General features: G+C 34.7%; 2 protein-coding genes across 11 annotated transcripts in view; both read left to right on the plus strand.

Moving 5' to 3' along the window:
- LOC136775275 (myb-like protein X) overlaps positions 1-19,005 on the plus strand; it is a 63,835-nt gene extending 44,830 nt beyond the window's left edge. For 5 of the 10 annotated variants that reach the window (XM_066729901.1, XM_066729902.1, XM_066729903.1 and 2 more), the window contains 11 exons: positions 6,273-6,419; positions 7,878-8,022; positions 8,401-8,487; positions 8,862-8,988; positions 11,327-11,989; positions 12,210-12,629; positions 13,988-14,938; positions 15,240-16,486; positions 16,569-16,669; positions 16,757-17,753; positions 17,838-19,005. In XM_066729901.1, coding sequence (XP_066585998.1) covers positions 6,273-6,419; positions 7,878-8,022; positions 8,401-8,487; positions 8,862-8,988; positions 11,327-11,989; positions 12,210-12,629; positions 13,988-14,938; positions 15,240-16,486; positions 16,569-16,669; positions 16,757-17,753; positions 17,838-17,855 — 4,903 coding nt within the window. In that variant the 3' untranslated portion in view covers positions 17,856-19,005. Of the gene's footprint in view, positions 1-6,272; positions 6,420-7,877; positions 8,023-8,400; positions 8,488-8,861; positions 8,989-9,839; positions 10,122-11,074; positions 11,251-11,326; positions 11,990-12,209; positions 12,630-13,987; positions 14,939-15,239; positions 16,487-16,568; positions 16,670-16,756; positions 17,754-17,837 lie in introns of those variants that run through there. The other 5 variants (XM_066729900.1, XM_066729908.1, XM_066729906.1 and 2 more) reach the window with 5 other exon arrangements.
- LOC136775276 (uncharacterized) lies at positions 1,575-4,767 on the plus strand. Its single transcript, XM_066729909.1, has 7 exons — positions 1,575-2,035; positions 2,522-2,769; positions 2,935-3,416; positions 3,503-3,653; positions 3,733-3,917; positions 3,986-4,154; positions 4,289-4,767. Exons 1-7 carry the CDS (start codon positions 1,971-1,973, stop codon positions 4,756-4,758), a joined length of 1,770 nt encoding a protein of 589 aa, XP_066586006.1. The 5' UTR covers positions 1,575-1,970; the 3' UTR covers positions 4,759-4,767.
- Positions 19,006-19,253: the final 248 nt, after the last annotated feature.

Genomic DNA, 19,253 nt, shown 5'->3' on the forward strand with positions numbered 1-19,253 from the left:
GTATTTTGATACCATATATTTTGTACACCGATGACTTTGAAATTAATAATCCTTTAGGGTCTAAGTCATCGAAGCATTCTGTTTGTAATATATATTACTCATTTCCTTGTCTCCCTGTAGAAGAATCAAAATTGGAGAATGTTTTCTACGCTGCTGTTGTAAAATCTAATGATTTAAAGACCTATGGAAATGAAAAATGCTTTATGGCTTTAATCAAAGAACTGAAAGACTTGGAAATTAATGGAATAGAAATTGATAAAAAGCAGATTCATTTTATTCTAGGGTTAGTAACAGGCGATAATTTAGGTCTAAATTCATTTCTTGGCTTTAGTAAGTCATTTTCAAGCAATTCTTACTGTCGATTATGTAAAGTTTCAAAAACAGATGCTCAGTCATTAAATGAGGAACGTACTGAACTTTTAAGAACAAAGGAGAACTATGCAGTTGACCTTCTTAATTTTGAAAATTCTGGTATTCTAGAAGAATCTTTGTTAAATAGTATACCATCTTTTCATGTAGTAGAAAATTATTATGCAGACATAATGCATGATATTTTCGAAGGAATTGCTCATTACTGTTTTAGCCAAGCTATACTTTATTTTATTGAAATCAAATATTTTGATCTGGAAACTCTTAATTCTCGAAAAAAAAATTTTGATTATGGACCGGAAGAAATTGATAATGTGTCTGAAAAAATTGAACGATGGCATATAACTCGGAAAAAATTTAAAATGTCTGCAAGACAAATGATGACATTCATTGAATATTTTCCACTCATGATCGGAGACTTAATACCATTTGATGATCCTGTTTGGCTGTATCTGTTAAATTTAATAGACATCATAGACACACTACTTTGTTTTGAAGTTGATGAAGTTAGCATAAATAAATTAAAGCAAAAAATAAAAAAGCTTAACAGCGAATATATTTTACTATTTAAAGATGTTTTAAAGCCCAAATTTCATAATCTTGTTCATTATCCAACTATTCTTCGTCATTCAGGACCACTCAGAAAACTTTGGTGTTTTAAGTATGAGTCGAAGCACAGGGAATTTAAAATTTATGCTCATTGTATAACGTCTCGCAAAAATATTTGCTTAACATTGGCTAAGAAATATGAATTAAAATTTGCGTATCAACTAATGAACAAGCATTCGAACCTATTTAACGAGTGTACTTTCAATGATTCGTACAAAATTGATAGTAATTACAAAAATGTTATCGCAGATAAATTAAACATTCCTGAAACTTTCTTGCAATTTTATTTAAGAATACGATTTAAAGGTGTTTTATACAAGCAAGGACATTTTGTTGCAATTTTGGAAAACGATATTCATGTTTACGTAATAGTGGAAATCGTTCGAATACAAGCACAAACCGTTGTACTTTTTGGTCAAAAGTTATTAAATATTAATTATAATAAACATTTTGTCTCATATGAATTTGATGCAAATGATTTAGGGCCGTTTGAAGTTATTTTTATACATGATATTATCGGACCTCCGATAACAATAATTAATACAGCAAGAAACAGGAAAATGATACGTCTAAAAAAACATTATAAAATAATTTCATAATAATATTAATACTAGCCTTTTCTATCGACCTCTCTTTTACAGCGTGAAGTCATATAGAATTTTTTTTCAAGTATTCAAGTTTATTATTGTTTACACTCAGTAAAGACAGCACCTGCGTAGCAACTACCAAATTCTTGATATGATTGGCTAAGTATAGTGCTTTTTCGAATCGTCTGTTGTCGGCCAATCGCATCAAGTTATTGTAACTGCTTCTGCCACTTGCACGCTGCAGCTACATTTAAAAGAGATTATAACTTCGGCCTGACAACTCTTAGTGAAAGCAATGGTATTCAGCACAACTACAAATGGTTGGGACTGTTATAAACATTATTTATTAATAAGTCGAAAATTTACTGAAAACTTACTCCAGTTAGTATTGTAGTGTATATATAAATGCGTGTAATTGTGCATTTTCTTATAGTTGCACTAATAGGCTACAGGTATAGCTACTGTTATTCGTACGTATTTTTTTAATGATTCTATTATTTTCTATTATTAAATCTTCTGTTATTATTAATTTTTGAACTTTGTAAAGTATCATCTTGGTTTGAGCATTTTCATTTTATCTTAATATATATGTATAAAGCATAACCTTTCCTACAATTATTAATACTTTGAAATTTTCCTGAATAGCTAAGTCTTGCTAAGTATTTCAAAATTATGTGTGTGAAAAAAAAATAGTACTATATCTTTACCTGTAATTACTCCTAATTGTGAGGTCGTCTTACCAGGTCCAGGCTACTGATATTCATGAGTATTTTGGAATTACACACTGCATTACTTTCTATTACTATATTTGTAGCTTTTAATTCTTGAAATGTATGAATTATTAATGCTTAAATCATTTTGATGTTATATTATATAAAACATGTATATATAAGACATAACATTTCTTACTATTTGAATATATTGTTTTGTAAAGAAAAATTATTCATATTTTGAAGTAATTCTCTGATAATGGCTGATAACTGCATACAAGAAGCCATACGCTTGCTAAATGTTGATAATAATGAATCATTGAATCATCAACATCACTGCGCAGAGGAATATGGGGCAGCAAATACACTTTCAGTGTTTGAAAATTCTGAGTTTGGTATTAATTTAGAAACAGTGGTGCAGAATGAAGAAACAGAGAGTTTAAGAGAGCTGCTAAACAGTTGGGGACAGGAAACTCTTTTACAACATTTGCTACGTAAGTACCAACTTGCATTAAAAAGTTATATTTTCATTGGATATTAAAGGCGAAGAGATACAAGATATGTAATAACCTATTATTAATATAATCTGTTTTCGAATAAATGATTAATAAAATATAAGTAGTTATTCTCAGATACTTATAATAATCTATGTATTGCAGGTCAAAAAGTAAATGTTAGTGTGTTGAAAGTAATAAAACAACACCATATTAAAAATATCTTATCAGATTTGGATATGGGCACACAAATTTTATTCGAGCACAATTTAGAAGAGTGGAGAAGAATAATTGGATTCCCACTTATAATGTGCTGCGGAGAACCACCAATATTAAGATCCAATTCACCAACTAGTTTTGCTTCATCAAAATCATCCACTACTGTATCAAGATATTCACCGTACCCAGATATCACAAATAGATTGCAAGAGTGCCATATATCTTTATCGAACATTTTGAATGAAAATCCTAAAGGAATGATGCTCATTGAATATTACAATAAATATTCCAAGTTCGAAGAGGAGCAAAGAGTTGCATTAATTAATATAATAGTTCAGTATTTTGGGGAAAGGAACATTGAAATAAGACTTCCCACTAGCTATAAATTGGAAAGAGAGATTTTAGAGAGGTTCCCGAATGAAAAATTAGCAAGTATCTCTAAACCAATATAAAATGCCTATTTAGTTATTTAATACCTAAAAATATATAAATGATAAAAATCTGTTTCTTCTAGGAATATTATCGCACAGGTAAAAGGGGCAAGCTTTACAACAAGTTTTGTAATTCTACAAAATCATTTAAGGCAGCAGTGTGTAAACATATTTTACCTAAGTCTATAGGTAGTAAATCATCAACATTAAGTTACAGGCCTGCAAAATCATTTGGTAAATAAATTAATTCTTTACAAATCTGCTGTTTCTTGACAAAATGTTTTTCTTTTTTTTTAATTTTTAACGATTTTAGAACCAGAAAAAGATGGAGAATCATGCCTGAGAGCATTAAAATATGATAATTTAACATGTGAACAATTTGACTCTGTTTGGAAAGCATGCACACAGTATCGCTTAACAGATTTAAGAACATTGAAGTCTACGCAAGCTATATTGGACAAATGGTTTTTTTATAAGCAGCCTTCGGGATATCGTTTGGTAACTAAACCAAATTTACTCTTTTACATTTTAATGTAATAATTTTTCTTTATCTTGATTTATTTTAGATTGATATGGATTTTAAAGCCGCATATGAAAATGAAAGTGAACTTTTAAGTAGCTGGCCACGTTGTGTTGAACAATTGATCAAATTTTTATCCATTGATTTTAATATCAAAGAAAGGAATAGTAAGAGCTTAATTGCAGAAATAAAGAATCGAAGTGACCTTGATCAAAGTGAGTACTTTATAAATTGCATAATTATAGTTCTTTGCCCAATTTTATATATTAAAAAAATACTTGCGTATTTAAGTCTTTTCCGTTTTTGTTTTTATTATTACCCAAAATTAAAACAGTATTTTGCATTTCAGATTCTCTTGATGCGTGCTTATTATTAATTTTACATGCCTACTTTGTGCCAACAAGTAGGATAGTAAAAAAGGATGAGAACGGCAAAAACAAAACAAAAAGGTTCACAATCAAAGATTCTCAGGAGTCTTTTCTTTTTTTGGCTTCTTCTATTCAAGAAGTAGAAGATCATCTTGATTATTTAAGAAGGATGAAAGAAAATATTCAGCCATTTATTTACTGCCTTGGGTCGAACATTTTTTCTATAAATGAAATTTATATATTTTTTGATAATATAAGGTATAAAGCGTTTAGTGTTATAAGAGCACTTGATATTTGTTTTAAGATTTTCTATGTGTTTAACTTAGAGTTTCCGACAGCTTCTGTAATCTTTTATACTTTTATAGAAAATTATTTCTTCAAGCTAAAGCCGAAGCAAAATTTCTCTAAGATACATATTATATCAGAATTTTTAGATAATAATAATATATAGTAATTAATATGTTGTAATACGTGTATATTTAAGAAACTATTATTGATAATAAAAAACGTTTACTTTTACAAAAATCATATTAGTTAATTTAGTATAAATTAGGATAAAAACGACACAAATTCCCTATGAACTTAATAAGTATTATGAATGTACGAGTACATTGTTTTAATTAACTATGTACGTATAATCAATACACACGAAATCATTAAAACAATAAATGTTATTCGTTGCATTAATGAATATGAACTTTCAAAATAATATCCTTATTCGTTATATTAATGAAAATATCTGTAAATATATATGTACTCCAGTTCATTGTATTAACATACGGGTTCATAGCTTAATAACCATGTACATCAATTAATGTACTAAAGTACGTAATAACAATATATTAGTACATCGGCTCAATTTTTATAAACAAGTACATCATTCCAATGTACTTTTTAATTGTATTTAGGTACCTTTTTGGTTCTGTGTAGCGAGCAATCGCGCAATTTTAATCTTTCGACCATCCATCTTCTTTACGCTCGCCCCTTCTCACCCGCGCACCAATCTCTTCTTACCATCATTTTTTTCCACTAACCCAATGAAGACGCGTAGATTGAATATCGTGTTTAGAAACCGTGTCCAGCAATATAAACGATAATGGAGACCAGGCTGAAACATGACGCGAGAACTTGTTGCCGGATTAAATTATAGGAAATGAAGAAACGATTTTCATCCTCCGCCATTTTTTTCATCCACGATTCGCGCGTATCTCCTGGGATCGATTTTCATCGCGCTCTTTACACACACACACACACACACACACACACACACACACTCTGAATGAGGTAGCAATTTTTATTATGGGACCGTACGAGTGCGAGCTTTTAGAAGCTTCGATAAACAAGTTTCACGAGCTTGAGAAAAACTGATTGTTCTCCAACGAAGCGAAGGAAGGAACTTCCTTGGCGCAAAATTATCCTTTTTTGCCTCTCCACTCGTTTCGTATCGGTGGCTGCAGGAAAAATTAATCGAAACGGTTCTTCTTCATCGGGGACGCCCCACCAGTGCAGGCGTTACGATAACGGTTGACACCGAGCTGCTACGTGACACAATTGACCACCGGAAGTCAGCTCTGCGACACGTTTTACTTTCGAAAGATCAGAAACAATCACGAGCATCGCTGGAAAACGATAAAAATCCAACCGAGAATTACGTGGATTTTTCTCGTAACACGATGAAGCGTGGATCGAAAGTTGCATTAGGAATGTTTAAAGTTGCAAGGACGATTGTAATCCTGTGTACGTGTTATACGTTGTAGATTTTCTTTTCAAAATTAATATACTATCGTGGTTTTGCAATTAATTGGAGAGTTTACTGAAATTCTTTACAGGATCGAAAGGCTGAATTAACGCCGGAGATTCAATTTTAAAAGTAACTTTGCTTTAATTTTGCAAATGCTAAAAATATATTTATATGAAAATTGTGGAATTTTTGTATAATTTTTGTCCTTTCGTCTCTTGTTTCAGGAGTAGCGGGAAGGACAGGCCTTCGAGAATGGTATTAACCGTGACCGAGGACACTCCAGCAGATATGCTGGCGGGCAGTATGGAACTCCTCGTTCAGCTGCCAAGGGACCAGCACCTTCACACTCAAAGGATCACTGTTCAAAGAAGGTGCTTGCTTGCTTGCCTTTCGCGTCACTCGAGAAAAAATTATTCCATTCCCAATACTCGTCCATTTTATCGAGAAAAATTCATCGAGATTCCAAGCAAAACACTTTTCTCGAATTTCTTACACCCAAACACTAATTATAATAAATTACGCATACGGAGAGACTGAGATAAAGTTTTCATTGCTCGTTTTTTCACAAACAAATCTACACCAACTTTTCACGAGATTTTCTCCAATTATTCCATCACTTTTTACGGAATCGTCGAGAGTAAAATGTTGAATTCATTCGGTTGGTTGAATAAAACACTTTTTATTTGAGTTGGATGATTGTTTTCTGACACTGTTGGATTATCTAAGGCAAATGAAAAATATCCGAGTGAGCTAAAAGTGGATTTCTATAGATCTCTCTGTTGGAGACAGGCTATCAAAGCTGGATAAGTGGATTTCATTGTGAAGTATAAATGGTTAATAACGCGTAACGAATAGAGAGCGTTTTAAAAGGAACTATTATAATAAATAATAAAAATCTTTGGTAAACGAAACTTTGAAATGTAACAGCTATATATATATATATTAGGGTGGTCGTTAAAAAAAAAAATTTTAACGGATCCCCAAAAACCACTAGTATTTCATGAGAAACTACACTGGTTGAATCCCGTGGCCTGATATAAATGATGGAAACACGTGCCTCAATGCGATCAAATATAATTTTTGAAGAATTTTACAGTTTTTCGCTGATAACTCATTAAATATTCGATTCTATGAAAAGATGCATATAACCTTTTCTCTGCAGAATTAAATTCTACATAATAAAGGTTCTATACATTTTTCTTCTAGAATGCATACTAATCGAGATATTCCTGAAAAATCGATCCTCTTTTTCGTTTATACACATTATATTGACATATGCTCATATGAGTATATAGTTATTCTTATTTCGCTTTAGTGTTACACATTTTATTTCTCTTAATTTAATAAAATATGTTAATTGTACGGTAAACTAAAAATAATTATTCATATAAACATATCAATATAATGTGTATAAACGAAAAAGAGGATCGATTTTTCAGGAATATCTCGATTAGTATGCATTCTAGAAGAAAAATGTATAGAACCTTTATTATGCAGAATTTAATTCTGCAGAGAAAAGGTTATATGCATCTTTTCATAGAATCGAATATTTAATGAGTTATCTGCGAAAAACTGTAAAATTCTTCGAAAATTATATTTGATCGCAATGAAGCACGTGTTTCCATCATTTGTGTCAGGTCACAGGTTTCAACCACTGTAGTTTCTCATCAAATATTAGTGTTTTTTAAGGATCCGCCAAAAAATTTTTGTTAATGACCACCCTAATATATATACACTTGGAATTGGAATATTCAAGTTTAAATTTATTCATAGTTTTGTTTATATATTTTTTTAATTTCTTTCAACAATATGTTTATTGCTATTTTTAGCACACCAATGATGGACCTCCTCGTGCAGATTGCAACGGCCCACAAATTGACCGCTTCGAGTTACACTCTTCAAGCAATTGGAGAACGTGGCCTGGTTTTACCTCATCAACCCAATACACCGATTGGAGCCCTCGATGCTCTTCAGGTATATTCAACATTCCTCGATTAACGCCCACTGATCATTGAGACGAAAAAGAGGAGCCTCGTTTAAAGGGGAGAAAGATTCTACAAGCTGACGATTCACCTTTTGGTAGCAGATGCGAGAATCGAGCTCCAAACGTCTTTTTGCCAACGCGTTGAACCGCAGAAAGGATTTTCTCGCATGTGTCGCGCGAATTTCTACTTTCTAACTGCTAATCGTATTTAGCAAAACGCGAAGAGGCATTTCACCGTGACGACTGAATGGTGAAAAAGAAGACGAAGAGAAGCAAAAGTCCCATTGATGGCTTTTTGCCAAAAAACCTCCGAAGAGAAGAGTGGTTGTTGAAATTTCACTGATGATTTTTTTCATTTCATGTTGCAGGTACAACTTCTACCCAAGCAAGGCACGATCTTACCGAGAAAAACCAAACAAACCAATCAACCATTCGAAACCACCTTCAGATTGCAGGTGAGGCCAGGATGAGATAGCGAAACTCTTTTCTCTTTAAATCACAATTACACGTGGCCAGTGTTAATCTTCTCTGATCAGATAGAGAATTCCATTTTTGCAATCATCACGTGCACCATGTGTGTGTGCTCATTGATGATCAGTTTGAAAAATGAGATAGAGAGACGTTCGTTCTCTTGGAATTAATGATCGTGGTGTGTGCCCAAGAGTTCCCTTCACCTTTGTGTATTGTGGACTCACGTGTGGGTGGATGTGTTTGTATTCCCAATGCTTCTATTTGTATAGCATGCTTCTATTAACGTATACATTAATTTTTTCTTACATTGCATTCTTTGATATATTTAGTTGTTATAATATTTTATTTTGCCTCCAAGGTACACTTGCCAAGGAATCAGCTGTACGTCTCCAGGGTCAGTCCCAAGATGAATCTAGGTGAGATTCTGGATGAGGTATGTCGAGAGAAGAACCTGGACAGGGACAAATACGAGCTTCGACATCCAGGTATAATACACGTGTCATCTCTCGACGTTGGAAAATTCTTACTCGATCATCAGTCTTCAACCTGTGTTTCGAGCCCTTCGATGGCCATTCATGAAAATTGGACAAAATGAGTGGAAACGAGAAAGCCTGCGAGATTGCTTTTGCATAACATGCATTAAGTTAAATAACTAATAAATAAGCATACACGATGCTTTGATATTTAAGACGGTAATGGCTTCTACTTTTCCCTCAGCCATTGCAACTTCAGCATATAACAGTATAACCACCTCATTTTCCTTATCTATTCCTGAATTAAATCTGCACGCTGCACACCAGTGACTCGTAACGAGTTTTTCAAATCCACGATTATTCAACAAACATTCGATTGGTCAACCAAAGCTTTTTGCTGCTTTTTTACCAGGCCAGAAATTTCTCAAGTTTTCTAAAGAAAGCCAGGAGGGATAGCTACTGACATAGGAATAGTGGATAAGGAAGTTTATCGTGGTTTTGATGATTTGTTGTTTAAAATAAATACCACTTTTCTTAACGATTTCGAAAAACAGACCTGATCTTGCTTTTCACAAGTTCTCCAAAGAAAGTCGGTAAGAATAAAACCTGGCCAATATAATTATAGTGGACGATTGTTTCCATTGGCAGGAGATTAATCTTGGCTTCGATGAGATATTATTTAAAAAATATATCGCTATTGTTAACGATATCGAAAACAGCCCTTATCTCGGTTAGAGAGTCTCCTGGAACGTCTAGAGATAACCGCGAAGGCTGAGCTACTGATAACAATAAAATGTACGAATAAGGCGAAGTTTATGTTTATTAGAGTGGTAGCCGAATGGGAAATCGTCACACGGAAACTCAGCTGTGAGCACATTCTCCTTTCGTGCACTGTGAATGGTGTTGCGTGCTCGTCCAATTTACGTTGAAAAATATTTTTCACCATTATTCCTCGAGTGATCCATGATCGAATCAAGCGAAGCCCCAGCAAACTCATTATTCGCTGCTACCGTAACTCTGTGTTTAAAGTGAATCACGCAACAAAGCTGCAACGAGTCATGGCCCTTGGATAAAAAATTACCTCGCGCGTTGGAGATTCCAGATGTTTGCGAATGATGAAAGTCTCTGAAAACTTGGTAAAATTTGTACGTTGAATTTTCACACACACACACACAGTATCTGTGAATTTTAAATTTATTGAATAATCACCCTGAATTTTCTAACCTTTGCAAATGTAAATGCAAAATATTTTTTATACTGTTGATTATTTATATTTAGAAAAATATCTTGATCCCTCGGTGGGTTTTCATGGAATTCTTGTGTTTATTTTACCGGGTAATGGATTCTCTGTTTAGCGAGAAACGAACCGCTGATAAAATCTGAATCAGGCCTAATCACGATTGAATTCTTTCGATGGGAACTTTTATCTGACCTAAAAAAACGTGGAAGCCGACGAAAAATGTGTCATTCAGTGTTTTATCCATTCCGCATTGTGTATGGCTTCTAAAGCCAGGTAGTGTGCATGTGTGTTTGCAGAGATCGTCGTAAAATCCGATTTTGCGAAGAGGAAATTCTAAATCGTTATAAACACAATTATGATCAAAAACCACTTGATTTGATTAATTAAAAAGAGAGAAATAAGTAAAATGTAATCAGTGCGTTTTGTAAAAATTAAATACAAAAATCACTGCAAGGTAATATAAATAAATTCCAATTAAAGTAAAAAAAAAATGCTACTCGAGTCTAGCAGTTAAATTAGAAAATGAGACAATTTATGAAAATCACTTCTATCATTAAATCAAGCACCAAGCTTCATTCTATGTACGAGTCTCGGGTGTATCCTTTTTTTCTCATGGTGTGCAAAGTTCAGTAACACGAAGGAAGCTGCGACGTCTTTATGACAGCCCTGCGCATACTCACTCACACACACACACACACACACACACACACACACAAGCGAAAGCGTATAAATGCACGTATGTATAAAGATACCTGTTGAGATACGCACACGCAAGACGTGGAAGAAGGCTTAAACCGCGTGCACGAGATATTTCAGTTAGCTAGTTATACCAGCCAGTTGTTAAGATTGTTATCGCAAGGCTGCCGCTGGCTCTTCCACTTGTTACACCAGTCGTTAGGAACACACGCTCTTGGAAATACCGAAGAGCCCTCGCTCTTCCGGAAAATTCGCAAAAATCCAATATAAGAAACCCACAGTTTTGCAATTTTCATGAAAATCCATTTATCCGTGCCATCGAAAAAACTTGAGATCAGGTTGAATCAACAAAGTTACTAGATTAGAATTGATTTTTATTGGGAAAACGACTAATAATTTGCATAATTTTTCCAGTTAACTTGGAGGAGACTCTGGATCTAGGCCTATCGCTCCGAGATTATCATCTTCAGGAGGTGACGTTATACGCGAAGCAAGGTAGAAGCCTAGGATCAGCCTTGAGCTCCCAGGACATAATGGCTCTTCAAAGGCAGGAAGAGAGGAGGCGCCAGCAGGCGAAGCAAAGCGTTTTTGGTTTTATGTTCAAAAAGTCTAAAGAAGGCTCGCTGAGCAGCAGCGACAGTCTGGGAGGCAGAAGCGTTTCGCCAGCTAGAAGCGACGAGACTGGGAGGAGCGCGAGTCCATTGGCACCACCTGCAAGGCCACAGAGGAAGCGCAGACCCGCGCCGAAGCCACCGGCACCACCACTTCCGGTGGCCGAGGAGACAGCCAATGCTACGAAATTGCAGGAGATTGCAGGGGACTCGTCTAAAATGGTCATCAGCCACAGCAGAAATAGCTCGGACAGCTCTGGATACCACGAAGCCTCGATACTCAGCGATAATAACGAGGCTGGAAGACTTCCGGAAACGCTACCAAGAAGAAGGAACCATGCTGGAACGGAAACTACGAGAAAATTGGCGCATACCTCGCAGGCTAGTAAAAGCTTGTGTAATTTGGCTGCTGCGTCTTCTGTTACTCTTGGGAGAGCCCTCAGCAACACCTCGCTTAGTTCTGCAGGTGAGATATATCGTGCTTGTTGGATGTTCATTCATGTCTGCTGTTTTGTACTTTCATTCATGAGAGTTTTCATTTGTCCTGCCATCAGAGTCTGTTTCAAGTAAGTCGTGACCATTTTGGATCTTGATCCAACGATGGGGTTATCAGTTGCTTTTATCTTATTCTTATCGGTTCATTCGGCTTGGTTGCAGTGTATAATCATTTCGTGTATCTTCTTCAGGTCTGAGGAAGAAGCGTGCAGCACCTCCACCACCACCACCACCAGCTCCCAGACCTCTGTCATCAGCTATGTCCACACAGGCCTTGGAACGTATTGTGGACTCTGAAGAATCTCTCACGTCCGATATCGATCCGTCCAAGCCCCCCTCGGACATTGGAATCCCGTCGAAAGCAAATTCTGACATTGGTGACCATGCCAAGGCCAACTCTGACCTTGGTGTAATGCCAGCCGTAAAATCTGTGGACGAGACAGATTTCCAGCGAGATACGTCTCTTAAGAATGATTTCACCGTTGCAAAGTATTGCGATTCGAAGGTTGAGACGCAAAAAGAGATGCTGACCGATCATGCTGAAACAAAGAGCGTTGCTCCTGTAGGAGATACTGCGAAAGTAGAAACTGCTAGAGTAACAGCGAAGAGAGGTAAGCTAGTGCATAGCTCTGGCATTAAAAACAGTTATCCAGCTTATAGTTTCGTCTCTCGTAATAGCTTTGAAAACGTGCCTCGGCCAGAAATTCTTCAAGATTCGGAACAAAATGGCTTTAATGTAGAAAAAGTTAAATTACATTCTAGAATCAAGAGTCTGTCTCAGAGGACCAAGTCGTTCAGTACCAAATCTGATCATTTTGAAAGTTCTGTTGATGATTCTGGAAAATATTCTAATTCCAGGCTTGGTAAATCTCATAGTTTTATTTCTAAAGCCTTTTCTGATGAAAAGAAGAGTTGCAGTAACGTTAAAGCATCCCAGAAATTGATGAAAATGGATACTTTGAACCACTTGGACGATATAGAATCCGATCTCGAAGAAATGTCCAAGTGCGGGGTACTGGAAAGTAGATTTAGTCCAAATCAATATCATGATAGTTATATTTGTGGTGAAAAATGCAAAACTAAATTTTTACAACACAGCTGTAGCTTTCAAAGTCACATTAAACTCAGGGACACTAAAATTGTTAATAATTATGAGAAGCCACATTTAGGAGCGTCTCGAAGTTTTTCTGTAAAGCCAAATTCATCAAAGAAAAATATTAAAAGCTCGAGATCAGATTCTTTATGTGTTCCATCCCTGGGACAAATAAGAACGACCAAATTTTATAACGACTATATGATATCTAGCTCTTACGACACTCTTGACAGCTTGGATTATAACGATTTTAATTATAGGAATAATTCTTCTCCTCCACCTTTGAGTACTTTGCAAATATTTGCCATTTCCAAAAAACCAGAAGATATTCAGGTAGCTCCAATGGATTCCATTCCAAATGACATTGATAAATTACCATCTTTGCCAATTATTCAGCGCTCGGAAGCAAAAATTGATTTGGATAAGAAACTAAGCATTTTGGAGCCACCTCCGCCAGGTCTGGTGAGCAGACAGGAGTCCAGCGAGAATTGGAATAAATTTTTGAACAATCTTAATTCTATACTCGAAAGTAGAGTAGAAGAATTTGTGTAAAAGAAATAATATTCTTACATAGTACCTTATTCTTATAATTTTTGAAGATGTTGAAGAATTTCTGCTAAATATTAGACACTTATTATTTATTTTCAAACAGCAATTTGAATATGAGATTTCCGTTTTATTTCAATTTTCTGTAGAAAATCAATTATTTTGTATTTATTATTACTATTAGTACTATTAAAGTTTACACCAATAGGCCAATGCCTTCCTTCGATGCACGTATTTAGAGATTAAAATTTACGCTTGTTGGATTATCAAAACAAATTATACTTCTTTAGACTTGCTTGCTAACTATTTGGTGATGGCTATTTTGGTTAGAAACAGCTGGAGACACAATTCCACTTCCCACACCCCGTAGGGCGAGCTTGGACAACAGTGCTGCACCTCCAAAAGTACCCAAACGTAGAATTTTCCTGGCTTCGGTACAATCCAGCAAGAAGTTAATTAGCAAAACCGAAACCTTGCATGATTCCTTACCTGAGACTATTGCTGAAAACATTCCTCAAGTATCCGATGATAAGACTTCGATGGATCTAGTCGAAAATGATGATCCACCTCGTAAATCTGAGAATGAAGATGTTACCAATGAAAATCATTCGTGTGTAATTAAAAATGAACAAGCATCTATCGAATCTTCCACTGAGGACTCCAAAGCATCCAGAAAACCTTTTGAATCGAATGATAATGTGGACCCAGTGAAGATTGAGAACGAAAATCTTCAGCCTAATGATATAATAATTCATGATGAAACACAAGATTTGGAAAATGATAAATTATCATCCCAACCCAATGAGGATGTTGATGACCAAACAAACCTTGCAGAATCTGAGGACCATCATCATTCAGAAAAATTAAACAAAGTAAAATTCGACGGTTTGGAGGATAAACTTTCTTGCAGCATAATATCCACTATACCTAAGTGCGATCACTTGGAGAACATAACTCAGAGTATTTCGGATGATACAGTTGAGAATGGAAAGTCTACCATCACTCAGGATGAGACATTCGATGCTTGCAATTTACACGCGAATACAAATAGAAATAAAGTGAGCAGAAGTCAGTCGGTGTTGAATGATTTCGAGGTGGATACATTTGCAAAGCAAAAGAGACATTTGACTTCTGTCGCGGAAGATTTCGCATGTGCGTTAAATCTCAATTTACCTCCGCAAATGTCCGAGCCTTGCAATTCGGTGGAAAAAGCGGAGCCCGTGGCATTTATGGGGGAAGGAGAGGATGGGAAGATGGTGGATGGATTTGAGATTTTACCAGGTGCATGTTACTAACTTTTAAAAAACGCTTTCAAAACAAGGGGTTTGCCATTTTTAATGCATTTATTAGATTATTTCTATCCTTAACTGTTTGAGAGGGGTGTGCACAAATAGATTCTTCTACTGCACATAGTTATTGAAAATTATTTTAATTTTATTATCTATAGCAATACTTTTTTTATAGCCTAGAATAAATACAATAGTGATTAATGTCAAAAGGTTTCTAGTTTTCTTCAATATAACATTTATATTGTACAGATTTTTAAACATAAAACCAATTCAAAATTTGTAACTTTTTTTAGATGAAAATATCAGCAAACGACCCTCAAAAACGGATATTTTGCTTCAGAAAGTATCCGATACACTTTCCAGTACTGTTACACCTCCTCGAGATCCAACTAAAGATACGTTTGAGGAAGAGAAGGATCCAGAGAAGGTTGATGAAATTTCTGAATCGAAGGAAGCTGCTGAAGAAACTATTTCCAGTTGTAATACTTCGGATACCACTGTTGGCTCGCAGCAAGATACCTCGGATTACGTTTCTGCTGTTGAAGATTTATCCATCAATGACTGGGAGTATCAACTTCCAGCACCCCCAAGTGCCTTCAGAGACTCCAGCTCGCCATCAGCTGTCGAGGACTATGATGCAATCACACCAAGGCCAGCAGTTGCTTTCAAAGAGCGAGTAGCTCATATTGTCGAGAAGTCACAGCCTTCGAAGAAGACAAATCAATCTGAAATTTCTGTAAAGTCGAACAAACAGAAATTCGATGAAAAACCTGTCATAGCTCTATCTGTAAAATCCAATGAAAATACGAAAACAAGTAATAATCTGGCAGAGCCAGAAAAACTTGAAGAGCGAACGATGAAAACAGAGAAGAGAAATGAAAGGAAGGAAAAATTGACCAAGCAATTTTCTATAGATTCGTATAACTCGAATAACGTGGATTTGAAGAAGGAGATCATTTCTGAACTTGAGAACAAACTTGAAACTGGTTCTTTAACACATAAGGAAAGTGAGCACAAGAGAGCTTTGACCAACATGTCCACTCCAAGAGTCGCCCCAGTCGATAATACTCTGTCGAATTTTACTATTACAACTTATACCAAGCAGAAGAATTTAAATATTTTCGACGAGGTCAATGAACAGCAACCAGTTCCATCTGCTATGGACGTCAGGAATGCAAAGGCTTTACCTAGAAAGGATGTTTTTGATGTCGGCAGTAAAGTTTCTCAAATCAACTCGACTAATATAGGTTATAAAGATTTGAATAACGAGATGAAATCTCACATCAATAATCGTATCATTCAGCGTTCCAAAAGCAATGTTTCCACTTCTAATTATGTCAAGTTCAATGGTGAAGTATTTGAGAATGATCATGAAGCAAAACGAGATATGACAAAGGAGAGTACAATGAGAAAATCCACGAGTATAACCAGTTTAAACATGGAGCCTCCAAAAACTAACGTAAAGTTTTCACAATGGAGAGAGAACATTTTGAAGCGACAAGAGGAACCTACTGAAAAACAGCAATTACAATCTTTAGAGGTAAGGAGAGAAAATTACAGCTTTTTATTTGGTGTATATTTCGAAAATTTTGCAACTTAATTAAATAAAACAATTTTTCTAGGTCCTTAAAAGCATTTTGCCCCAGTTGAAAAATGCTCAACGGAGGGATGAAGATGTCTCGGAGGAATATAATAATAGTAAACCAGTATTTAATACATTAAAGTAAATATATGAATAATAATTTAATATTCAAAATATTTAGTGTACAAAATTCAAAGATTCCTTTATCAATCCATAATTTCATTTCAGATCAAGTACGGAATTAAATACCGTTTCAGAAACAAATTCGGTTGAATCTGAATCTAATTCGGGTGTTCAGCGCAGAACAAAGTCAGGAGGAAATGTTGATAAGCAAAAACGCTACACTTACGCTGGTCCTCCTACTATTACGCTAAACAGTTGGTCGGAACGACCTTGCGTCAATGTTCAAATAAAAATGGACACTGATTATAAGTTTGGAACTAATAATGCGTTTAATGGTAAAACAATCGTCAACATAAATAATCCAAAAGAGGATGCTGATAACGTGAAAGAAAAATTCTCCACTGACAAGTCGAGAGTCGAAAGCTTATTCAAGAAAGAACAAAGTGAGGTGACAAAGAAATTAATTTCGCACACAGCGCCTTCTGTATTTAAAAGGCATACTCTGAATACAGTTGATCGCAACAAGTGCGACGAAAAGCCTGTGATCACTGGAGAGATAAAAAAAAATAATTCAAGCGAAAGCAGAAACGAAATTGATACGAGTTCGGTAAATTTTAAAGAATTGACGAAGACTTTTGGTCAAGAAATCTGCTTGAGGACAAAAACCAAGTGGGCTAGTAGCCCTAATTACCGTCATTCTGAGTATATTCAGTCAGAATCTAAAAAATCTGAATTAGAATCTAATTTTATTAGCCCTGTAAATAATGTACCTTCGAAACCAAAAAAATTCACATCCGTAGTTGGAATCGTTCCTTCGCAAAATTTCTCCACGCAAAATAGTGGAGTAATGATGAAAAGTGTACTGAGGATTAATTCTAATCCAGTGGTAAAAGGGCTGAATCTACAGGTAAATCAAAGTGGTCTTTCGAAAACGGAAACGAAAAGTGTAATACCACCAAAACCACCGACTATGCCAATAATTACGGGTGTAACGTTAAAGAGTGCCTCGTCAAGACCAAAGTCTATGCCGGTTCAGATCGATTCCAGGGATATGTTATTGGAGTCTATCAGAAATTTTGGTGGTCGTGAAAAATTGAAAAGTGTAAGTTCTGCAGTAATTTAACTTATCGGAGTTCATTACTTCCCATTATCTAAATGTAAATTTAATGTAATATTTTAATTTTAGACAGCGGTAAGAAGCTAAGCGTCGAGAGTCGTACACATTTTACCAATACGAAGTGTCCGTAAAACTGTAGAGCAACTCTGATGGTATATCGTCCGTAATGAGATTTCAGCAGAAAAGATGATTAGCGACCATTCATAAAGTTTCTACGAATGTAAATAGTGTAGTCTGTGAAGTTTCGTTGGAAAAATACAATTTCTCCCATTATTTGTTAGAAAAAGAAAAGTCATTATGGTGCTTTGTGTACTTAGTTTAAGCGGCATAATTTTCGTAACAGTCGTATTTTTAATATTGAGCAGATTTTCTAATAATCGATTAGTGTTATTAAGGATAACATAAAAATTAACAGCTATGAATAGTACCTTATCTGCATTTTTTACGTTTAATGTAAAAAGTTTCGTTGAGTATCATTCGTCATTATTGAAATTTTTATGAACAAAAAACGGAAAGTGTAAATAATTCTGTAAAAATGATAAAAATGACGAATTGTCATAAAAGAAATGTGTAAATAGATGGACTCGTCAAGTCTCGATCAAAGTCTTCTTCCGAGAAGGTGAAATCTATTTTATTATTCAAATAGTCAATATTTTGCTCATTTCGTAAAATGATACAACGTAAATCTTGTTAAGTTTCTTTTAGTTTTAGATTCATTCGATTCTGGCTTTGGTGTATTAGAAATCTTATAATGCCATAATATTAAAAATTAATGCATTAATTTATTATTTAATGAATTACGCACTGCATTAACGAATATATTAAGAACTAATAATATTATAGTATTATAGATTCAGTGTAAATTATTGCGAATAAGAAATATACCAAAGCTAGCAATCGATGAAATACTAATGGCAAGCTTAATGACTAACAAAACCTGAACGGAATTAACGTTAATATTCTACGAACGGGACCAAAGGTAGCAAATTTTATTACAACGAATTTAGAACTTAGCATATCTATTGTATAATTAGTCTTTGAAAAATCTGGTCACTCAATTTATTATTTGTCGAGGTTTCGAATTGATTTTCATAGTTTTTGTAGAATTATACGAATGGTGTGTTTAGAAATTTATTTTTCGTCTTTAAGACTTAAAAAATAACAAATTTGTATGGCATATTATATACATGTGTGTGTAGTTTAATACAGATTATACGTTTCTGTTGGCATTACTTAACTACAGGCTATTTGTAATTTAATTCCCATTAAATATTCCTCCCTCAACCTTTATTTCAGCTTTTGTAGTGCATCACAATTAGTTATTTAATTAAATCAATTAATGAACTTTAACATCCAATGGTGTAAGTAAATGGAATTCCTGCTAGTCGGATTTGGATTTACACAATATTTTTTTTTATTGCAAAATATTACGATAAACTCATTAAGTCTACCTGGTTAATAATACGCTATTTTTTCAATAAGCAC

Source organism: Prorops nasuta, unplaced genomic scaffold (genome assembly GCF_024137725.1).
Source record: "Prorops nasuta isolate Cenicafe-Biocafe unplaced genomic scaffold, Cenicafe_Pnas_1.2 PNAS00008, whole genome shotgun sequence".
Taxonomy (NCBI): Eukaryota; Metazoa; Arthropoda; class Insecta; order Hymenoptera; family Bethylidae; genus Prorops; species Prorops nasuta.